This window comes from Falco cherrug, chromosome 7 (genome assembly GCF_023634085.1).
Source record: "Falco cherrug isolate bFalChe1 chromosome 7, bFalChe1.pri, whole genome shotgun sequence".
Classification (NCBI taxonomy): domain Eukaryota; kingdom Metazoa; phylum Chordata; class Aves; order Falconiformes; family Falconidae; genus Falco; species Falco cherrug.
Genome location: NC_073703.1, coordinates 70,670,303 through 70,694,737, shown reverse-complemented (window position 1 = coordinate 70,694,737; position 24,435 = coordinate 70,670,303). Strand labels below are relative to the sequence as shown.

At 47.0% G+C, this 24,435-nt stretch overlaps 1 protein-coding gene across 6 annotated transcripts in view; it reads right to left on the bottom strand.

The window, feature by feature from the left end:
* Positions 1 to 1,584: 1,584 nt before the first annotated feature.
* AMBRA1 (autophagy and beclin 1 regulator 1) overlaps positions 1,585 to 24,435 on the bottom strand; it is a 138,311-nt gene continuing 115,460 nt past the window's right edge. For 5 of the 6 annotated variants that reach the window (XM_055716117.1, XM_055716116.1, XM_055716119.1 and 2 more), the window contains 3 exons: positions 12,764 to 12,856; positions 10,948 to 11,141; positions 1,585 to 3,170 (listed from right to left, as the gene is read on the bottom strand). In XM_055716117.1, coding sequence (XP_055572092.1) covers positions 2,680 to 3,170; positions 10,948 to 11,141; positions 12,764 to 12,856 — 778 coding nt within the window. In that variant the 3' untranslated portion in view covers positions 1,585 to 2,679. Of the gene's footprint in view, positions 8,119 to 10,947; positions 11,142 to 12,763; positions 12,857 to 24,435 lie in introns of all 6 variants that reach the window. The other variant, XM_055716120.1, reaches the window with a different exon arrangement.

The window sequence follows — 24,435 nt, the reverse complement described above, 5'->3', positions numbered from 1 at the left end:
ACCACCACTGAGAGCACCCGCTTAGCTATGTGGCCACAGTGGGTCACCCACAAAGCACGTCCAAGGCGGCACCTGAAGATCAAGCCCACCCACAGACCCTTCCTGCCCGAAGGCTGTACCAGCCACCAGCCCAGAGCTACAGAGCAGGTTAGGAGAAACATCAAAGCTGCCGGCTCTGATCAGGTACCCATCCTTACCTCATCTGGAGGAGCCTCCCTTACAAGCATCAAATGAAAAGCTGCTTCAGAGATGTCCTGAGTCGGCGTCAAAGGCAGCAGCTGCGGTTTGCTCTGGCCCCTGCTGGAGCTCGCCACAAGCTCGGCCCCGTTTCTGCGGGCGCAGGGCTGGAGCGAGGGGAAGCCCTCGGCACAGCAGGCTTGGGGGCTCTGCACCGCAGCGCAGCCGGCACGCAGAGCCACGTGCATGCCAGGCCTCTGAGATCCTGCCAACGCTAAAGTGCGGCATCCCAGAATACCCTTCCCCAGCCGCGATGGAAATTTTTCTGGAGGTGGCTTGGCTCTCGCTATGGAAATGGACATTTGTAAATGCTCTGCAACACATCTACCCAGAATGGGTCCTCAAGACTCTTCCAGGAATTGTGCAGGGAGAAGGAAGACGAGATGCCAGGCTGAGCTGAAGCATTTTTTTTCCCAGGGTCTGTTTCAGTTTGTTTTCAAGCAGAGCAGTAAACAGCTCTGCCTAGACCTGCACCGCCCTGTCTGCCCCAGCCTTCAGCTGAGGCATCGCAGCTCCCGAGCGCCAGCACATCCTCAGGCCACCCCACACTGAGGCAACACAGGGATGCATGAAACCTTCCTCGCCACACAAGGGAATCCCGTTTTTCAGGCTGCTCTTGTGTCAGATCAGGGATGTGGTTGGCTCAGGGCAGGTTTTAGAGCCTCATTAACACTCTGCAATGAGGCCTGGCAGCAGCTGATTTGATTTAAGGTTCATTTCCAGGCTGTGATTTAAAAGATTTGCCTAATGTTCTCTAACAGACTCTTCTGACTGGGAGCTTGAGTGCTGCCTAATGACAGCCTTATTTATCGTAATGTTTTTGCAGCACAGAATCCGGAGGAGCCAGGCAGGAGTGCACCAGCTGCCGGCAGGTGCTCACACAGCAGGGGAAGCATCCCTCACCGCAGAGCGGTAACGCTGGGGACACGTCCCTTTGTCCAGAACAGCCAGATGCTGCACCCCTTTTTTGCTCGGAGAGGCCAGCAAGACAGACCACCCTCCACTTGCCCAAGATGGACAGCGCTGCATCTCTACCTACCTTTTTAAGTGGGACTGGAGAAACGCTCCTCTTTCTCCCTACTGCAGTGCTTGAATGATGGGAAAAGCCAAAGCACCTGCTCATCTCCAGGCTGGTTAAAAGGTGATTTGCAGTCCAGACTCCCAAATGCTCCTCCCTATTTCCCAGTTTTGGGCTTTCAACTCAAAGGCTGAACCTGCTTTCCTTCTGGGAAGGGGGTGGTCACCATCTGACATTTTTAAGCTACCTTGAGCTTCTGAGCTGGCTGTACCTGTCCCAGGGCCGAACACAGAGACAACCGTCACACAAATGAAGACAGTAGGTCAAGCAAGGGTTTGTCATATTTTAATGACATTGATCTTTGGTGTTTCCCTCGTTAGCACTCACGCTCTCCCCGTCCTTCCTCCACAAGCCTGCTAGGGATGGAGAGTTACAAACGAAAAGGAAAATCACATTTGAGACTAAAAACAAAATATCAGAACCTTGATTTCTCCACTAGAAACTACATGTACAAGGTCAAGATTTCACATGCAACACCTTACACATCACAGACCCATACCTCACACCCTGGCCTGGAGCTGCAAGACACTTCCTGCCCCCTGCCAAGGAGGTGCAGCTCAGTCCTGGCACCATGAAACCACTGGGATGGCTCATTCGTGTTAATATTGGCACAGCTTAGAACGTCCCTGCGTGAACTGCATCCTGACTAGAGTGCAGGAGCCCCTGTCCCTCTACCCATCTATACAGCAGCTCTGCTCAGGTTCCTGCCAAGTACTAAACTATCTATCTAAAAAGGAAGGATCTCCACCTGTGAGCAGATCCCAAGCCACACAGGTTTTGGCAAAGGCCAGTTCTTCCCAGAAAAGACCACAGCACAGCAGGATGGGTCTTGGAACACCACACACTGAGGGGGGAGCAGTGCTGTGCCACGGAGCAGGACTGTGGCCTGGAAGACCCCTCCACTCCAGCAAGGGAGCTGGAGCATCACGCCCAGGTTTGCTCAGTAGGATTGCCTGTCTCCAGAAGGATGCAGCAGGCCCCCTTCCCTTTCTCCACTCTACTGATTAGCCCCTGGGCATAAAAGGGCAGGAAAGAGAAAAGGAAAGAAGCTTTACAAAGGATGACAATGACCGAATTGCAGGGGATCCCATGGGGCTTCAAAATCTAGGTGATGTGCAGCCAGTACGGTTCATATTCCTGTTAACTCTTCAGCAGTGGGAACGCTGGAAGTCAAATACGCTTTCTTCCCCATGGCCTCCTTTGCAGTTTTTATCCCTTCCCGCCCACCCGGGATGGAGAAGCCCTCTGAATCACCAGCAACCCTGTCCAAGCTACACGTCCCTACTCTTCCAGCTCCTGGCCAGCTGTGAGGTACAGGTCTCTGCTGAGCAGTACAAGGGTAGCACCAACACACAACTCAATCTCTACCTGTTCTGCGACTCCCCACTGGTGCTGTCATTACTATAGAAGTTGGTACTGTCAGGAAGATGGTTATTATTAGTTAGGTCACTGTATTCCATTGGTCCCTCAGTGTCCATGGAGGACTGGGCCTGCTCTGGCAGGTCCAGGTCACCAGCGCTTTGTCCTTCACTCCTGCTAGGGGCTGTCCGCGGGCTCAGGCTGTGCTCTGACAGCTGCATAGACTCTGAAAGGATCCGTCCCTCCAGCTCAGCTGCCAGCTGCTGTGAGGTGGACTGCTGTGCTGACGTGCCCTCAGCTCCGGTGGACTCTGCACCAGTCTGAGAACTGCGGTGGATCCGGTGGCTCACGATGATGTTGTTGCCAAAGCCACCCATGGACGCCATGGTGGTGCTCTGCTCCCGCTGGACCACAGCGGTCATGCCCCCTTCTGCCATCAGCCTTTGGATCCTACTCAGCGCATCCTCCCCACTGGCCCCATATTCTGGACCTTCACCTGCAAGAGAAAGCAGAAGCAACTCTGGTGCACGAGGCAAGATGCCTTGGTTGCTGAAGATTACTTTTGAAGAACAAAATCTCGCAGAAAAATAGTCCACGTAGGAGATTAAATCCCCATGGCAGGCAAGTCCAGCCCAGTTCTGTTTCCCAGCATCCTCCTTCTGCTACAAACCCTACCCAGACTGTCTGGGGAAAACAATCTGTAATCATAAACTGCAAGAATCATTCCACAGTGGGATCCTGATGATTCTTATTAAAGAGATAAATCTCACTCCCAGCTCCACGAAGCTATCACAATGCTGATTAGAGGAGAGGAGAAAGCCATGAGCTCTCCTGGCACCAAGGAAATGAACACAAACGTCAACAAGGCTAGATGTAGGCAGGAGTTAAAACACAATAAAAAACAAAATGCCACACTGACTAGGAAGAGAAAAACGCCTGGGGCTGTGGGGTAGAGCTCATGTATCCAACTTGAGAGCTGGGGTATCCAGCAGTCTACACCATGCCATCGTAGAGGTTATTTTTTTAAACAGTGAGATAGTTAAAGCTGTTAACACGTTGTGCAGTCAAGTCAGTGACAGCTTATTCCCTTTCCTCATCGGCTCAGTGGTACTTGCATCAAACACCACCAGCTTCCTCCACCACAGGGTACGGCTAATTTAATCTTCAAGCGAGTCTGCTGACATACTGCCCTGCTGTCGAAATACTATGGACATTAAGGGCAAATTTAATTCTCTCAAGTAGAATTAAGTCCCTTTCTGCTAGGAATGTAGTAAGCCTGCTACATCCACTATCCATACAGCAATTACATAGCTCCTTGGTTAGAGCATCAGTGAGACCATGGAGACAACAGTAATCACATGAGAATCTGGAGCAAAGCCTAGAGGAGCGAGCAAGAATAGCCCCTGGGCACACAAGCCTGACCCACAACTCTAGCGGAGAAATCCTGCTCAGGATGCAGCTGACGCATGAACTAGGTCATGCCAGGAACCTGGCTGACCAGCACAAAGGCTGAGAGCAGAGGCAGCTAGGAGACTGGAAGCTGCCGTGTGAAACACACGTATGCAGGGGCATACTGAAGCATTAATCACGAGCAGAAGCAAGTGGAAGGTTTGACAGGCACAGTTTTGGTGCACAGCTCTGGGGGCACAGTCATAAGCACTTTGTTACCAACCATGTGGCCGGGCCAGAGAGGAAGCTTGAGAAAGCCAAGATGTGCAACCTGGCTTAGAGACACGCCAGCCAGCCCTACCTACACAAGGCTGGAGACAGCAGGTACTCGGCTCTTGACAGATCACTTACTATGAACTAGCCCGATACAGGAGCACTGGAACAGCAGATCAGCAAGGATCCCCCACCAACGCACCTCAGCGTTACAAACATGCTTCACCAGGAGTCCACGGAGGCAGCGCACACCACGGCACCCACTGCTCTTCCCTGCCCCTTAATTACCACGTGCCACGGCTGAATTTCCACTTGAGGCAGCTGCTCGCTCAGAAAACAGGCGAGAGCTGGTGCCACAGCAGAAATCAGCAAGTCACGAGCCTTCAGATGACGAGCACAGAGGTAACGCAGTGTTGGCAACCCCAGAAAGCCAAGCCCGTCCAGCGCCAGGTGAGCCTCGCCGCGCCAGCAGCCAGCAAGCACATCTGCTTCGGGGGCTGATGTCCCCTTTTCCCTCTCAGGCTCCGACATGACTTTGGCTGGCTGGTTCAGAGCAAAGCCCCCTGTGCCACTGCCCTGAGTTGAGCTACAGCACAGACTCACATACAGCCCGTTTCTCCTGCCTGGTGACTCCCACACATGTTCTTTCACCAGGCTGCCAGTGCAGACTACATCAGTGCTCGGCGCAGGCGAAGCAAGCTAACTGCTGCTTGGGGGAGGCTCCGAGCCCGCACACAGGCACTCACCCAAACCCGCAGCGACGCTGCAAACCCCACACCTCAGGCTGCTACAAGTTTCAACTTGCTGCAGTGGCCAAGCACCATTCCCTGCAGCACCGGCCGAACAAACCCAGGGTGGAGAGAAACCCACGGCTCGTGATGCTTTTTTCAGGCTCCAAAGGGTTCAGGCACACCCAGAGCGTGAGCCCGAGCTGGCGCGGGGGCAGGCCAAGTCAGCACCCCTAACTCACCATATGGAGAGAGCAATTCCTCTTCTCATTTTATGCTCAAAACTACATTCTGATCTCCCAGGCTCTGTCAAGTCCTTTATCTTAAGTTCTCGTTCTTCTAGAAGCCCACCTTCTAGGGTCAGAAAAACAGAAAAACCTCACAGAGCACTACAGGCATAATCTAGAAAACTGAGCGAACCAGCTCCAGCGTGTGAAGTGCCCACGTAAGCCTAACACCTGCCAACTCACCCTGCACCTCGGCTGTCCTTTTATCAGAATCCACCACAGAGCAGGATGCAAGTTGGCATCTTTTTCTGGACAGGGACACAAGTTCTGTGCCTGACAGGGCAGGAATGCCCCCACCCACAACACAAGTACTAGTGCTGTGCCTACAGTTTCTACAAACCTTTCCTACTTTAACAGAAGTGACCTTTCCAGACGCCCAAAACCCCATCTATCCCAAACACAGACACAAAACATTACTCTTGAGAGTAATTATCCCAAAGGCCAGGGGATCTCTATCAATCTAGCTGACTGGCTCCAACATTTAACAAAATACTCCCCAGCTAATGCATCTCTTTAGAAGTCCTCTGCCAGGCTATGCCAGCAAGACAAGAGTCTGATACAGACAACTACAAAAGGTGAAACATCTGGCAAACTTTCAGTGGAGCTGGGCACAAGGCAGGAGAGTTTCCACTCTTAAACAAAGCGGTCTCTGCAGTCCTTATGGGGAACACAACTTGTTTATCTCTGGGCATGGATGGCAGGCACCTGATAAACTGCAAAGCCCACAGAAGCAAGAAGAGATCAGGCTCCTCTGTGGCTGCACTGACATTGCTCTTGAATTTTATTCCTATTTTCAGCTTTCCTCTTACTAAAACCAGCAGTAGCTAGTAGCCATGCTTGCAAACAAAGCATCAAAATTAGAACTAAGAGTAAGCACTGCAGAGATATCGAAGTCTTCAGAGAACATGGAATAATAGCTCTGAGGTGTGAGCTGACCCACTAATTCAGATGCTCAAAGATAAAAATATCAGCATTTTTAAATGAATTCACTCCTTGCATAAGAACAGGAAAGGGAGGGTCACAGCACAGCATAACCAGCTATGAATAATCACATCTCCCTTAGTGCCAGAAGAAATACTACCAGTTACTTTTCTCCCCAGCCAAGCTCAGAAGCACGTTCACAGTTCCTTTCTTTGGTAGCTAATGCAAACAACTCCACTAAACTCAGAAAAGGCACAACTGCTTTGACTTGTAACACATTTCATAGCACTATCTTGGTGATTTGTATGAGAGAAACTTATTTTTGTAATGACAGTTTAAAAGTAGCCCCCATAATTTAATCCCAAGAGAGCCAGGTACTTGGAGCAGCTCACACTGTAAAGGCTTACAAAGTACATGCTTCTAGAGCCTAATTCTGGTTTTTAGGTAGTGCTTTTCAGAGGGCTTTAAAGAGAAACCGAAATGTGCAGTTCTACAGGACATATGACGCACATTCTACAGATGGATGGGCAGAAGAAAGGCTAAGGGATCTACCCACGTTTCTACTTGGAGAATGAGAAGCAGATCGGGAAGCTGATCCCTGGCATCCTGGTTCCCACTGCCACGCTAATCGCACCAAAGTCACATCACATCTGACGACAGCATTGCAAGAAAATGTTCAGCTAACGTAAAACATGTTTCTTTTTAGCATTCGTAAGGCTTGGTTGGGGACAAGGTATTCCTGCCTGTGCAGCCCCCAACACATGTTCCTAATGCCTCAGATTAAATAAATGACATCATGTGCAGGCACACTGACTCTGCTTACACATGCTCCTTAGGCATCCTCAGGATGCTTTGCTCACATCAAGGAAGTTTCACTTGCGTGTGCTCTCCTTTCACTGCTAACGGTTTGAGCAGACTGAATCCCACAAACTCAAGCCTTCATTTTACCACCTTTTTCCTTCTCAAAAGCATCTGCTACAACCTCTGAAAGCAGCTGCATGTGAAGGCAATTTGTACCGGCTCGTAAGAAACGCTTGGACCAAATCGGTTAAAAACTGTGTATGGTGTGACAGCAGTCAACACATTGTTCCCCCAAAGACAGGCAAAGCAGCAGCCCCCTGGCAGCACAGCACGTCTTCCAACAGCTGCAATTTCAGGAGTTCCTAACACGTGCCTACTTGCACACTGAACACTGAGCTAGCGATCTGAATTTTAAGCCCCCAAAGACAATGCAGGTGAGAGGAACCGAGATGACAATTGCCTTGCAGTTATTTCCATCAAGTTGGTTTTGAGTGTGGGTTATTTTTTTTTTCTTTTTGATCAACTGGATTACCTGAAAGATGTATTGATATAATGCCAGTAGCCAGGGGACAGCACAGGTGCACAATCAAACAAGTGTCCTGCAGCACCTTTTGCGCAGCTGCAGTCCCTGACACTTACTGCCACTTGCACCCTACTCCGCAGATCCAGCAGCAGCCACAGCCTGGTCCAGTCTGGACTGGGAATTACAACTTCTAAAGGTTAGAACTTTGGGCCATTAAACTCATTAGGGATTTTTGTTTGTTTTTAAGTGAGATTTCATTTGCCAGTAAAATGCAGATCCCTCCCCCATCACGCCTGCCCATTTGGAAGGGAAAGTACAGTATAACTCCCAACAGATTGTTTCTAATTAAGAGTGCCTCAAAGTCACAACTCCATCGCTGTTTCCACTGTGTCTGTCAGCTTAAAAGGAAGCAGGAGACAGCTGAAACACTGTTTAAGGCATTTCTTGGTACCTCTCCTCTCAACAATAACTTCCTTTGGTTTATGTGTGGCTTGGGAGCAGAGTTCACAAGGCAGTTAACTGCTGCAAAACAAAAAAATACAGACATTAGAGGGATTCACTTCTAATAAAGTCATCATATACTCATTCCTCCAAAGGAGGTAGAAAGATAATCAGAACAGCAAAGTCCCCGCAGAGCTTTGCATGAGAAAAGGAAACTATTTATACCCGCACAGAGCTTAATTAGATTTCTGATGTAATTCTGCATACTTTTTTTTTTCTTTTTCTTCAGTAAGCACATATCTGCAAGAAATGCCCTGAGCCAGAATTCCCCACAACAGTGGGGCTGGCAGGACATAGGACAGAAACCCAGTCCTAGGGGTAGCACTAGCCTTTCTTTTTCTTTGTCTTTGTTTTTTATTAAACATTCAAGGGTTTTTTGGTTTGTGAGGTGGTTTCTTTTTTTGTTTGGTTTGTCATCCCCCCCCCCCCCAGGTGATAACTAAACCACTCTCCTTTACATTACTCAGATTCACATCTGATTTATCCATTCTGCTGCTGATAATACTGCTAAGCCTTTACGTAGCGATTTACATCTTCAAAGCTCCACATAAAACACTAATTAATCTTCACAGCCCCTGGTGTACTGTACTATGGGAGGATTTATTCCCATTTGGTAGGTGATTAATAATTTGCCCTAGGTCACACCTCAAGTTAGCGGTAGCACATTTTTTCCTTTTTTTCATTCCCCCCCCCTCCTTCCTGTCCCTGACGTCTAGATCCTGCTATTAGGAAACACCGTTTCCCTTTCAACAGGCACAGAGTTATGGCAGGTACAGTGGGCAAATTATCCATTAGAAATACTGCACAGCATCTAACCTAGCCTGCCTGAACACACTGGACAAACATCCTGAGTTTATGATGCTGGAGAAACAGTAACCTTAACGCCACAAGCAGCACAATGGAGCTGAAGTGCAATGCAAAGCATGAGGATTCCTGGATGAGCCAGACCACTGATGCCCCAAGTCCCTGGCAAGCTGCCTGAGGTGTCACTGGTAACAGCAGCTGAAAATTTGTTTTTCTGCTTCATGGTAGGTCCCTGTACTATTCCTCTGTCATGGATTACAGTTGGTCTTTTGGATCCTACACGCTCCTGATAGTTAATGTCTTGATAGCTCCCTGTTTTGAGCTGCATTTGAGCCTTTGCAAAGGGATTTCCATCGAGGACGCAACTGGCACAAGAACTGATCAACTACAGGGTAAGACCGCTTGGCTCATCACCAGTGCATCTGTCTGTCCTGGAGTAACTCCTTTGGTCTTAAGATCCTTGTACAGGAGACAGGAGTGTGACAGCCCATTTTGCAGGTAAAGCCACTTGCAAGGGGACATGTGCCAAGTCAGCATCTGAGCCAGAAATCACACCAGATGTGGAACCCACCAATCTTCTTCCAAGCAAGAAAGGGAGACAAAGAGAAGTCTCTGCCCTAAGCTTTTTAACTACACTCCTTTTCTTCCAAATGCTACATGTTTTGCTTCTTTGTAGAGATACCCTGCCCAAGGCACTGGTGAAGGACAACCCTTCCTCATCTCATTAATGGTCTAGTTAAAAACCATGATCTAGATCTGAAAATTGAAAGGTTAATTAAAGAGCACGAGATAATGAAACCTTCAGATGATTGCGGAACAGCAGCAGAGAGAAGCAGCACTGGAGAACTCGGGCAGTTTGACGGAGCACGCAGCAGCAGCCATCACGGCCTCGATGCGGGAAGGTCCCACACTGTACCCTGTTCTCAGCCTGCACGCACATTCAGTGGAAGAACCAGTTCCCACAAGTCCAGCATTTGTCCAGACATCCTAGCTGCAGCCTTATTCACATGCCCTCAACTGTACTAACCTTCCAGAGGGGTTAATCTCAGCTCTGCTGAGATAAGCAGATGGGAAACCCCACACGTCAGGAATTTGCCACTTAACTTGGAACAGAAGAGCCGAGATCAGAGAAACACAAAGCCTTATCACATGTGCTGGATACTGCACAGCAGAAACTGTGAAGGAGCCACATGCCCAAAAAGCATCTTTCAGAGTGACAGAGCACAAGCAAGCATACAGGCACAAACAGGCACGTCATGGGCTGCTTCCCAAAGCCAAGTGGGCTCATCACGAAGCAACAACTTCAAAACTGCCTCCTTGCCTTTCTCTGTCTTTCCTATGGATATACTGCCCAACTCCTTCCTAGCCAAGCTTTCAGAGTTGATTCAAGCAGTACAGGGACAAGAAACCTGGACAAAAATCACCACACTTTTAAAAGATCACTGACTTTATCATCGTATAAGAATTACATATCAGCTGCTTCCAGCTCCTACATCTTGGTAAGTTTTCCTGGACTGGAAAACACCAGAGACATTTTTTAATAGCTGAGCTGGACACCCACCACAGCCGTCATCAATCAGACTAAACAGAATACTCATACCTGCTTTTTCAGAAGTGATTTACGGTATTTCATTTTGTATCCAGATGCTGAGCTTGTGAAGCCTGCCACAGGTTGTAGATGCAGAGGCTGAAGGATCAAGCTAAACTAACACAGAGGTAGAAAGGATAATTCTTAACAGTTTGCAGCCTTACTGCTGTTTAGAGCTCAGGAAATACGTGAGGAGTGATGCTGGTACAACTGATTCTACAAAGACAACAGTGATCTGGAGAAGAGTTCATTTAGCCCTCTGAAAGTATGTGAAACAGACAACTTCTCTATTCCTGTGGACAGATTCACTCTCCTGATCTTGGAAAATCAGGCTAGAGAAATGTTTCCCGAAGAGGTAACAGGAGTGTCCAAATGCACTGACAGGACGTGGAACCTATGCGGAACCTCCTCATTCACCAGGTAAGCTCCGTCAGACAGATCACTGCTTGAGCTCCTACCTTCCCCAGTCCCTGCAGAGGCGGATTCCTGCTCCTGTACCTCCCTCTCTGTCTGAGTCTCGGCATTCTGCAGCTGAGGCGCCAAGGTCTGTGTACCCTGCGAAGTCACAGAGGTGGGGGGGTTTCGGGGTTGCAGGCCTATGGCATTCATCAGGCCCATGTCCCTGTCTGTCCTCCATGTGGCTCTGCTGGTTCTGAAAAGAGAGAAAAACAAGTAAGAGCAGGAGCATTGGAGACTATGTGCTCCAGCAAGACTGAAGCACCCAGCTGGGCCTCTTCCTGCCTCCACTCCCACCAGGCACCTGCTAGCCACTATGCAGACGGGGCTGGAGGGAATTACGAACTGCGCTTATTTACACACACACACACAGAGATACCCCTCTCCAGCCTCAGCTGGCTGGTCTCTGGAGTTTGAAGCTAAGGGAGTCCACTCACCCTTCCACAGAAGCAGCATGTCTGCCAGGCACGGACAGGTATCCCTGCAGCATCACAAAGCCTGCAGAACTCCTCTGTCTCAGGGTCACTGAGTTGAGTAGGCAACACGACACGCAGCGCAGGACCACACACACACAACCTCCCTCTGCACATCGGCAGGGCGGTTTTAACTCCCGAGGACACCGCCTGTACCCCCCTTCCCTCCTCTGGACCTCCTAGTTTGTCAGCATCACACATGAACGCACTCCAGCAGGCATTTCTGCCCATTCCAGTCGGACAAGAGAAACTCTCTGTTCTCAAAAGCAAATAACAGGAACCACCCCAAGGCTCATTAGCTTCTCAGAATCAAATAGTTGACGTGTATGACGTTACAAGAGCTGACTCTTGACAAAGCTTGAATGTGCTTTCCAAAACTGACCTCTGGCTGTAAGTGCTGGGAAAGGTAAAGAGATTCTAGGAAAGACTGCCTCACTCACAACCTTTTTTCATAAGGTTTTGAAACCTCCCGTACTTCTCTTGCTCTCTCTTTGAGCTAGCTCATTCTTGAGCAGTATTTCTGCCTTCAAGCTGCTCCTAAGCCCATCATGCAAGACCGATATGTGCCGTCAAAAACCACGAGTAGTGGCAATATCCACTCACACGGCAGAATAAAGAATACTGCTTATTTTTCACCCTCAAGCAGACCAAGGCTGGAAGACAGCATAGACACCGCCCTGTACACTACCATGTAACTTCCTTGGGATCCTGGAGCTCACAACTCATAAACAAGACTGTCACCCTCTTGCTGAGAGCAGCTGGCTTAGAGAGAAGTACTCATCGCTGGGGCAAGAAGCAAGGGACTGCAGCACCACCCTTGTGTTTAGAGTAACTGATGTGTGCATCACTGGACAGACTGGGTGAAGCAGCCAACAGGGCTGTCAAGGGATTTAGCTTTAGTTTTAGAGTTTATTGCGGAGAAACAACTGTCCCATGACCAGAAACTAAAGGGATGAAAAATCAGTCACCAGGTCTGCCCAATGGATTTGCACTCATCCCTGTGAAACTCCCCGTTCCTCAGTTATCCTCCAAAGCCCATTTACTTAGCACAGTGGTTTTGATGCATCAAGCCCCACCTGCTCCTCCCAACAGCTTGCTCATGGACATTACTGAAGCCATGGATGACACAAGTACTTCAATATCATTGGCAGCACTTTTGGGCACTGAATGTCACTTGCTGGAAGCAGGCCAGGTGACCCAACTAGGCAGTGTCAAAGGGGGATAAAAATTGCATATTCAAAGCTGCCAGTGCTAAGGGAACAAAGGAGAAGATGAAGTGGTGCTGTCAGGTGTAAGGAAAGTAGCAGAAAGGGTCACGTCTCTAACCCATACCCAGGAGACTCACCCAGGACGCTCAGTGCTCCTGCTACTGGAATGCACAGCGAAGACATTCTCATTCAGCTGGTCCCAGTGGTACTCAACTCCAGAGTTTAAGGCCCTTGAAACACCAAAGAAGGAAAAATATTAGCATGACAGGACAGCATTCCAGCCAACATATATTATGTCCCCTCAGCACAAGGGACTGTTGATTCCTGTCCCACAGAAACTGCAGATCGAGCTCAATTCACATTTTCATTAAAAGGGCTCACCACCATCAACAACCTTGCAAACACAGAGCACTTTATTAACCAGACTGCCCTGGAATATTCCATTCATTTCAATTCAGTATTAGCACTGAGACACAGCAACAGGAGCAGAGGGATTTTCAGGAAATGAAGACATACAACTGTGCGTATAAAATCAGGTTACCCTAACTCCAAGTGACTAAACAAAGAATTGGAATGGGAAGGCCAATTCTATGATGCCTATCAGCATTTCCTGCACTAGGTAATGCTAAGTAAAACCCTGCTCTTATTCAATATATAATTTCTTCACAAATGGTTCTCATTCTGCCTATAAATAAATCTCTGTGCAGCCCTCTCACTGACAGTCACAGCAGAGCAAGGGCAGATGCAGAGGATGTTTTAACAAATTTCCACAAAAGAGTTCGTACTGCATCAACTGTGTGTGTGTGTCTGAAAAGTCCAAAACTTGAATTTTACAGCTAATGCTACTAAGTTTAACAGAACAGCCAAAGCTCTGGCAACCTTTCACAGCGCATTTCCCCAAAAGACACAGGGCTGGCTAGTCACTTCACAGAAACAGGTGAGGTTAACAAGGCACAGCTAATCATCACACCACTGCTGAAGGCTACGAGTGATCACAGAATTTAAACCACCATAATTGTAATGCTCTAAGTGCGCCTATTTCTTTCTAAGGCCCAACAGCTCTTAGACTGGAAGAGGGTAAGAGCAAATCCAGCTTACTCTGCGCCACACAAGCGTCAGAGGACAGGCACGTGCTGTGCAGCCCCAGGTGGTATGGAGATGTCCCACCTACTGCTGTGTCCCGCCTCCCAAAGTACTACGGGCAGCATTACTGTGGAAAAGACATTCTGTACAGTGTTTTGCCACACCATGCTGACCCACCAGCTCCTTGTGAGCTGGCCTGGAGGTTTCAAAATGGTGCTGGGTACCACCAGATGGCTGCTGGACTGCAGAGACCCGACGGTGCCGGGTGGAGAGTTAAGAGCACTGTGCAGCGGTCAGGAAACCACACCTGAAGAGCTGGACTTGCATCACACCACAGGTGGTCCCAGGGCATGAACTACGGGTAGTCCCATAATCTTAAAGGAAGGATTCAGGGCAAATAGTTGGTAGCTGGTTATGGCTTGGGCAGAAATATGGTGGTTTATGTCCATGTAAAAGCTGTTGTCCCTGTGATGAGATGCCAGAACCCAGCTTAGAGGATGCTGCAAGAGGAGAGCCATGTGTGCTGGGGGCACAGGGCTAGGCTGCTGGGGTGACAGCACCTGAGGTCGGGACCAAGGGTGAGAGCTGCAGAAAACTAGGTCAACAAAACCATGCATGGAGCCTACAGGAAGCAATCAGTCATCGCTTTTTTTATTTTTTCTTTTGTGCTGAGCTAGGCCTGAGCTGCATTATACCCCATGAAAGCAGCTGCCAGGGAGATGCTGATTTACAAAGGCTTCAGAGTTTACTGACAGATGGTAACCTGTCACTAAAACCGTGCCAGGCCCTCTGGCTACTCCATCCCCTGCCTAATATACTGCGACTTAGCTGTCATACTCGCTGTCTGCGAAGTGGCACACTCCCTCGGCAAGTGAGACTTTCTGACCTGGTAGTCAAAATTTCCATTAAAAAAATAATCTAATTTGCTTGGTATCTGCAGCTATTACACAACAGAGCTAAACAGACCCATGCTCTTCTCCCTCTCCTTCCACCCGTCTTCAAGCTTTCCAAAGTACAGGCATGGTCCCCACAGCCACCTACACTGCTGGTATTCCTCGCCAAGGTGCTCCCTGTGCCCTGCTTGCCTTTGCCAGCTCCCAAGACAAGAAACCAGAAGACTGCAAAGCCTTCCCTAGGCCAAAATGTGAGCTGGCAATGCTGTGTTTCCTCTCTGCCCCCAAACGCTGTGTTCCTGTACTACCCAGAAAGCTCCACTCCTGTGCACGCACGCACACGCATGCTTCTTTGAGTCTGACTCATCTCACTTCTACAAAAGCATTATGGCACCAAGCTGACACACAGTATGTCAGCTTACAATCTCCTGTCCCTGCCCTTACCTGTTCTGCAGAGGCTCACTTACTGTACAGTCCGGTTGTTGGACAGGAAAGTCTGTTCTAACTCCACACTGTCAATTTCCACCTTTCCCTGGATGGTGAAATCAATAGCCATTCCATTTAATACATGACTTTGCACATTGGTTTTAAACGCTGCCATTTATCAACTAAGTTTCACTGCCAGAGTCCTATTAGCTACTCATTTACTGCCAGAGAACCGAGGACTTCGCCTTCCTTTCCCAAAAGGAGGACCTGTAGCAGCTGCTGCCACCGCTCCCATTGACGACCCCAGGAACACTGATGAATGGGCTTAAGCCAAGGTCATTAGACTTGGTCATGATGGGAGTTCAGCATCCTCAGCACTGCTTTGACTTGTTTGTTTAGCCCGGACTGAGCACACCTCCTTGCAGCACCACAAAACTGGCTCAGAATAGACAGCTGGCACTCCCTACTGCAGTAGCCCGCACCCTCAGTGCTACCTTTCAGCAGCCTCTTCCCTCAGCCAGCTAACCGACACCTTCTCCCAACTCCACCTCTTGCAAAAGACTTCAGGCGATAAAAGTCCTCAGCGCAATCTTTGTTCTCTTTTGCATTCATCTGCATCTCTCCGACCTGGAACCCACATCTGCCTCTCTGCAGCCCTAAGATCAACATCCAGCTCACTCCCCATTAGTCTTCCAGCCTTTGGGATGATTGATTGAGGCTACAGAAGAGATGCGGCAGAGTGCATCGAGGTACAGTGAGGAAAGCAAATATCTGAAGTTAACAGACAGGACAGGTTGGGCACTACCTTTTATATGAAGATCATCACTTCCCTTCTTAATAAGCAAAGATTTCATCAAAGAAATGCTGCTATTGTATGGGGTAAGTGCCAGTTTTAAGATCATGCTTGCATTAGAAACTTGGTCACATAATCACACCTTAAACCAACTTAAGTACACAACAAGATGCGTGCAGCAACCACAATTACCTTGGTTTAAATCAGATTTTCAATAAAGCTTAAGATTTGCACTGGTTTAACCACACCTATTTAAAACAGTGCAATCTCCCTTTTCAGAAAGCCTAAAGGTTTTTTAACTCCCATTGCAAAATATTGCTTGAATTTGGTAAATTAGCAAGCCTTTCACAGGATGTTTCCCAGGAGATTTGCAAATCAAGGCCTGACTATTCATTTCACAGAAGCAGAGCTTACACTGGAGAACTGAATATTTTTCAGGTAATGTAAGCATTTAACTTTTGCTCCATCAAACTCTAGACATGGAAATGCTGGAAGCACTTTACATTTTCCAGTGCATAAGGTAGAAGCTCTTTGTAGCATGGAGCATGTTGCTACTTGGATGTGGATGCAGTAAGGAGGACATTTGCTGCCCAGGGCTTCAGGGTGAAAAATTGCAATTCTCCACACTGCATCAGTCATGGACAGTGAAGTCCACTTAGTCAAGTTTTTATTTTCTTCCTTTTTATGGCTGTCACTAAGCTCTCTAAGCCCTTCCTGTAAATTTCCATTAGGTTTGTTAAATGCAGAGCTGCTCACAGCCTGGCTTTCCCAGCAGGGATCTTTTCTGAGATAGACATTTCCTTCACGCCTGGGTCCAGCTCACATTATTAACGAGCCTGGAGAGGATGAAGGGCAGGCTTGCATGCTTTGCTGAAAGTCAAATAAGGAATCAGAGTGGAGCCTGTTAAGTACCAAGAGCCAACAACTTAGGCTACACAGCCTCTCCCTCTGCATGGAGGCATTATCTACACAGCTTACGTATGTCCCCTGGAAGAAACTAGGGCCGAGCTCTAGGAATTAATGACAAAATTATTCATACGGGACAAGAAAGGTGAAATATGATTTACTGCCTTGGCTTAACCAGTATTTGAAAAGTAAATGAACAAAGCACCGGTCAGCACAAACTGACAGACATCTGGGTAACCCTCCAGCTGGCATATCCAAACCTGGAAGCTGAAGAGGAGGAGGGACTAGGACAAAAGTTCCCCAACTCCACCATAACAATACAGCTCAGGAGCAAGATGGCAAGACAAAACATCACTGTAATTTGCAAGTAGGGTATGTGTGTCCAGGAAGGCATAAATAGCGCTTACTGTCTTTCCACTTCAACCATCCCCAACACTGAAGAACGTAGCAGCAATGGGAAAAAGCACTGCTCTCCTTCAAATGCTGCCACATGGAAAGGCCCAACAGCAGCACCCTTGTCCGCAAATTAAAGTTTTATTAAGACTTTGCTGCCTGCAATCCCATCTAAAAATATCAGCACAACCTCATTACTAGAATGAAGTTTGTGGCAAGCCCAACATGGAGAAGACTAGTTGCAAAGCTATGCCATACCGCACACAGCTAATCGGATTTTCATGCTGCCAAGGTTCGCTTCCTCCACAAAAGAAATTACACTTCAAAGCTGATTTCTCAAATATACTGTCCATTACAAGATCACCAAGAGCAGGCATACGAAACCAGGTTAGTTTACAAAGGATTTGAACTCCCCAAGATGTGCTTTCTTCCCTTTGTGTAAACTTGTCATTCTTAAACCAATCGAGCTACAGAGGGCAAGGTGATGCTGTGTTAAGGAACAGGAATCCATTGTCCTGGTTTGGGAAGGAAGCAGCAGCACACGGTATTTCACGCAATGCAATGCTCGGCCAGATTCCAGATGCATCCTTGCCAGCAGCTCATTATCTCTTCTGCCGTCGTGTGATGATCAGCACAGCAAACCCATCCCTGACGCCCATGATTAGCTAGGCAACGGTATTGTTAGTACAAGGCAAAGTTTGGCACTCCCAGCAGCTGCCTGGATAGGAAAACAATCATTTCTAACAGCCCACTTCATAAATATTTAGCTTTCTGTGCAGTAGATGAGCCACATGCAAAGACAAATTCAAGTGAAAACTGGCTGCAGGGCGAACCGTATGGAACCAGCAAACAGGATTGCTGGAGTAGCTCTGCTGGGCAGTAATTCCCCTGACCAAGGAAGAGGTGGCAGCTTCACTGGCACCAGCCTGTTCCAGACCATCCCCTTGCAGTACAGCCTGTGTGTGACCAGCCAGGGGAAGAGCATGAGGCCAAATACAGGAAATCCTAACAAGGTAAGTCATTCAGGACACAAGATCTGCAGTTTGTGATTAACCACCACGCAAACATTTCAGTGACGTATGAAATTATCCTATTCATCACATTCAGAGGAACACTGGAAAGATCACCCCTTCTCCATAACTAGCAGCAGGTGCATTTTTACTCCCTATACTGTTACACCCTGCTCATTTTCCAGAGCCCTGCAAGCTTCACCCGCCTGGAAAGCAGCAGCTGTGCAGAAACACACCCTGACACCTACCTGAACTGCCCCTGAATTGCCAAAGGTGCTGCAGAAGCAGGACAGTAAACAGCCACGTGCCTGCTTCAGGGAGGATGCCAGCTCAGCTCAGAATACTGTGCAGGATGACTGGCCCCGTCCATTTGACTGTGTAGTCCTGCCAGCTAGGTTAAATATCGGGATCTTTGAAGAGGCTCTATTCAAACTCACACCATTTACATGAGGTCAGCCTTACAAAGTTGGAGGCACCAGTAGCTACTAACACTCTTCTGTCTCAACAGTGTGAATATGCACAAGTTTGTTCTGCCCACCACTGGGCAACTAAAGCTGGATACAATCCCTGCTCTCGTGGCCAGTGGGTAAGACTTTGTTAGAGGTGTGCCTTCCATCTGTCATCTTCCCTGGGCAAGGATGTGATATCTCAGCTAAGGAAGAGAGTCATCAGTCAGCTAAGCTGTTAGATACCTCAGAGAGAGCGGGGGAGAAAGCAAAGAGAGATTAACACAGTAGGAAGAACCCAAACAGAACGGTTTCTTCTGATCCACAGGGCCACGACAGTTAAAACCCAAGTGACTGCCAGGAGTCAGCATTTGTGACCTACCCACAGTTTGTGTGCAGCAGATGAGCAGGCTCATAGAATGAGTTGAAACGGAGGGCACACCAACAAAAAACATAAGAGCAATTTGTCTTACATTCCCAGGGAGAAAGTCTTGAATTAAGAATTGGTCTTCCAACACATTCAATCGGAACACTAGATGGAAATCAAGCACTAAGACAACGACAGATCAGGAGAGTTTTGCACGAAAATCTGGATGTTCGATTATCTTGGGACCCAAGTACAAATACTGAGGCCGAGAGCACTGCCCTTACAGGACATGAAGCTACACAGTGAAACCTGTGTTGAGAATAAGGACAAGAAAAGTCCCTCACAGTCAGCCTTCATGCCACTATCAATTCTACCAAAATGCCACAACAGTTTTTTAAAGCAGTTTTTCCTGGAGCTTTTTTACACCACACAGTGTGACATAGGAAGTTGCAACTTGTGCCTGAAAGAATAAGAGGAACCTTCTTAATCCCTAACATGACTCCTGCGCTACCTGTTGCATATATATATAAATATATAAGTATAATAATAAAATGTTGTAACTAGACATCAGCTACTTCGACATTTAGAAGAGATACATCCCAATTTGGAGGAGGGATACTGAGGCCATCACTAAACGCAAAATAACTGAATTAGTGCACTACTGTAAGCAGACTGACAAAACACTCGGGTCCAAGGAAGACCCAGAGTTAACATTTGCTCCTACAACACTTGTAAGATTTTTGTGTATCATACAACTGCATTACACAGTAGTTTTGGCACTATTAAAAAAAAAACAACAAAACGGCTCGTGTTTATGTGAATAAGAACATCCCACCCAGGCCAAATAGCCTGGAAAAAAACAAGGCAGAAACAGACCAAATAAGAATTCCCTGAATTTTCACTGATGTTTTTCTCACTCAAAATCTTGCCAGTATTTCAGGGTATCCTTCACTTATCTGGCTCCAATGACACCAAGTAGCACGCAGGGGTCCTCTGGAAGGTAAGTAACAGATTCCAGCATGCAGAGCTTTAAGTTCCTTAAAGAAGGACAATTTAGTTTGGTATCACCTTAAACCAAGCTCTAAGCATGGATAACTTGCTTAAAGTCCTCTAACAACCTAAAGCCTTGTTAATTGCTTAAAGTGATTACAGGCAGACTATACTCCAGATAAGCTTTGAACCCTCAGAATATCTTAAGCTGTTCATGATCTATCAGCTCTTCCAGTGGCTTAGACAATTTAGGATGTTAGGAGTCTTTGGGGGAGCGCAAACTGCTTAAGCCTTCTAAGGTCTTAAACATCTTAAACTGCTGTTAAGTCTTGAGAGCTAAAGTCACTCTTTAGTCATCTTGGAACTTCCATTAGCATTTCAGCAGAACCTCAACATTTACGTTGATCCAGAAGTGACTTTGAAGTAGGCTTGTTTTGTAGATCTTATGCCAACAAACTAAACCAGGAAAATGCATCTAGAATAGGAGAAATCAACTTCAAAATAAACGTTTAAAATTAGCAAGCATAGCAAATGCCTTTTTTTTTTTTTTTTTTTTTTAATAGAGCATTGCAATGTGCATACACAAAGCTGCCAAGCTCCAGAACCAAGATCTTGGCTTGTTCCAGTCTCAATGAGATCCACCTGGTAAGCCAAGTTTTATATTTTTAATCTTCAGCAGCTTTGATATTAGCCAACTAAAAAGTGCTCTGTTTAACACACAGGGGAAACCTGCTCCAAAAAAAAGGAAGGGGAAAAAAAAAAAAAAAAAAAAATCAACAAAACCCCCAAATCCACAATTATTACTCCAATTACTCACAGTTTGTAGACATTGAGTTGAAACCCTTTACAGAACCAGATAGCTCAAGGATTTAAAAGAGGAAAAGAAAATGAAGAAAAAATTAGCTGTTTTATTTCCTAGCTGGATTCACTACAGTACCACTGGAAAACACAGGCATAAGGGACAACAAATAAAACTGGATCACACAAACTGGACCAAAGACTGGAAAATTAAGGATGATCTTATTGGAAAGCCAAGGGAATAAACAACTGAACGAGGAGGTCTAGTATAGACCTGCAGAGAAAAGAAAGGTTATAAGAAAGCAGGATGGACTGGTGCTGCCAAAGGGGGACAAGACATTCTAAAAATAAACAGGAGGAAAACGGTACTAGAATGAAAAAAGGTCTATTCATCAGTGAGGCCAAGGACAAAAATCAATGACGGACTAAAAGCAGACGTGATACTGAATTTTCACTCTGAAGTCTCCACTTACAAAATGTCCAAGGGTACTTATGCAATTAGGGAGTACGAAAAGAAGCCAGAGACAGCAGGTAGCTGCACTCATTAAGAAAATAACAACAAGAAAAAAAAAATTAACTTTTTTGAGCCATTCACACGTGATTTTTAATGTTACAAAAAAACTGAGGAAGTAACAAAAGGTCAAAAAAGCCAACTTAGCAGCATTCTTCAAAAAGAAAGGCATGCTTAAATTTGCAATTACTCTCTCCTAAGTGCAACTTTTGTCCTTAAAGACAGTAATATAACAAAGAGAAAAAAGAAGATACATGAAAACAATGAAAGAGTGAGCTACATGCAGTAGGCAGTAAGTCAAATAATTGCTTGCATGAAATTTAATTGCTTTTGTAGATACAATTAGAAAAAAGGAAGAAAAGGCAGCAGGTGTGATCTGAATAGATAAAAGTGAAGCCTTTGATAACTGTTCTTAAGAGTACGTGGCCATACTCTAAAAAAGATTGCTACCCAGTCTGAGAAGCAGCAAGGACCTGCAGAAGTCAGGGGACACAGCACACAAACTGGTAAGTAGCAGGTTAAGTTTCTTTAGCACAGAGCTCTGTACCAAGTTCCCTTTCTCATGGTGGAAAATAAACGTCACGAACTAGTCAGTGTTTCACTGTATCTTGAAGAATTGGGTGAGGGAAATGAACTTGCTAATAACTGAAGACTTAAAGCAGCTCTGAAAATTTATCTTTAGGATTCACAGACATATTAAGTGGAATTTTATGAGGGCATCTTCTACCTAATGCCATCATTCATCCTGGATATCAAATTCGCATACAGAAATGGAAATAGAAATGGAATAAAACCCAATATCAGAATGGAAATACTGTTTCAAGCCTCCACATTACCATGTTACTTCTCTTGCATCCGCAATGACTGAGCCCCCTGGCATTCAGGATATCCAGGCTTCCCTGCACAGTTTGGAAATAATTCATTTCAGTTTTTTTTCTTAAATGCATGAGTAACAAAATCCAAATGTAAGCTTTCAGGATGCATCTTTAGTGCAAAACTGGCTGCCTTCCCCCCTTTTTCAGTCCTTTTATCAATCAAAATCCTCTTTCATCCTCATTTAGAAAATTCAACGCATCTTATGGTTAACATGTAGCAGAAGTTCAGGACTTCATCTCACCTTCTCCTGCTGTTAGTGGAATTCCCAAAATTAAACCTCATGCCAATGAGTACCCCACTGAGCCAGCCCTGGCAAACTCCTGCTCCATCCAGCCAACACTTATCTGGGTCTGAGCTAAAATTACTGCAGTGTCCCCAGAAACGATGTGACATGCAAGGAGGTGGTTGAGCCTCCACCCCTGGTGGTATTTAAAAGTTGTGTAGCTGCAGCGCTTGGGGACACGGGTCAGGGGTGGGCTTGGCAGTGCTGGGGTAATGGTTGGGCTCGATGATCTCAAAGGTCTTTTCCAACCTTGAACAGTTTGGTAGGTCTATGACATGCATTCCCTTACTTGGCCATGGTCAAAGGCCACTGTACCGATGCTGTTGCAAAAGGCCATTTTCAGGGAGGACTCAGACATAACCAGTATCTCTAGCCACCAGTTAACAGCTGTGAGAACATTCCCTGTGCAGGGTTGCGAACATCCCTCAGTTACACAAGAAGGAAGGCAGCTCCTTCTTCTGTCTCTGTTTGCCTTTTAAGAATAACTTCTGAAGGATGGAGAAACAATGCAGCAGGGCTTGTGCTGCTGGGGGGCATCATTGCCAGAGGCTGAAGAGCCCGGCAATGGAGCCAGCCAGCAGAGCCGGGCCAGGCAGCTGGAGACATCACCACCTCTTCACCAACGCTGATAAACAGAGGCAGACGCATTCTCCCCATTACTAATGAGAGGATACACAATTCTCAGAAGAAAAGAAATACAAAACGGCATTGGCATGGACAGACAATTGCAATGATCCTCTGCAAAGCACAAGAATTTATTGTGGAGATTATTTTCCCAGATTAATTTCACGTTAGAGGCAGATCTCACCACAAAGAATTAAAATATGCACACTACATAGCACTGAATCAGTTTGAGGCTCCCCACGCCTACTTCCCAATGAAGAATTCCAAGGGATGCTGCCTCTGAACCACAGGCATCTTTTCAGGGGGTATTTTAAGTCCATTACCACAGGCTCTGTCCTGAAGAAATCCCTCCTCTCTTGCGGATGCCTGCATTACACAGCTAGCCCTGGACTAGGCACTTCGAGTACTTGGTTTTGAAACAGTTTTCTCAGAACATTGAGGTTTCTGGATTAGGATTTTCCAAAGCATGGGAGTGCTGAGCCCTTCCAGAACCTGCTCCTGAGCGCTCAAGATGAAACGACATACCAGTGACACTCAGACCCCTGCCCTTCTCCCAGGGCACTCCTCTGCAAGGGCAGCACACAGCCTGCGCCTCCTCACTTTCGGTCTCACCTGTGCATGCTCTACAAGACAACATTTGAGAAGCCCCACCAGGGATGGGAAAGCTCTTGTTTGGATGTCACAGGATAGGAAAGGTTATGGGCCCTAAAAAACAAATTCCTTTTTAATTCAGTGGAGGTATTTCTATGGTACAAGACGCTGTGGATTTCATTCAGTGCAGCAAAACCCAAAGATTCAGGAACAGAATCAAACTTTGAACTACGTAGAGCCAAAGAAGATGTAAAAAAATCTTCAGAGAGCATTAGCACCGGTCACAGTTACAAAGGATGACAGGCAGCACGCGAAGCAGCCCTGGGGAGGCTGGAAAAGCACTAACGGCCAGGCGGAGAAGTCAGTATGCAGGAGGATAGCAGAGGAGCAGGGGGAATTCATGCTGCTCTGTACCACTGCCTGCGACAGGCCTCCAGGCCAGTAAGTAGTACACGGTAGTTCATTTGCTACGTGGAGTACCCTGCCTCAAGTGGTGTGCCTAAAGGGATTCTCTTTTCCATGTGGCGCCGCTCTCCCAACAAGTATTAGTGGCATGAATTTGGTGTCGTGATTTAGCTCAGTGGTGCCCACCCTTTAAAACATGGCAGGCTCAGAGCCTTTCAATACCACGCTGCTGGACTGAACACAAACCCATCTCACACCCAAAAAAGCAGACTGCCACGTGGTGACGTGAAGGCGTGTGCAAGCAGACAGTGGGTTTGTGACTGAATACATATGCCAGTTGATGCCCATCTATACACTGAACGAAGAGACCCTCAGCAAAGGAACAGGCTGTCACAACCTCACACAGACTGCAAC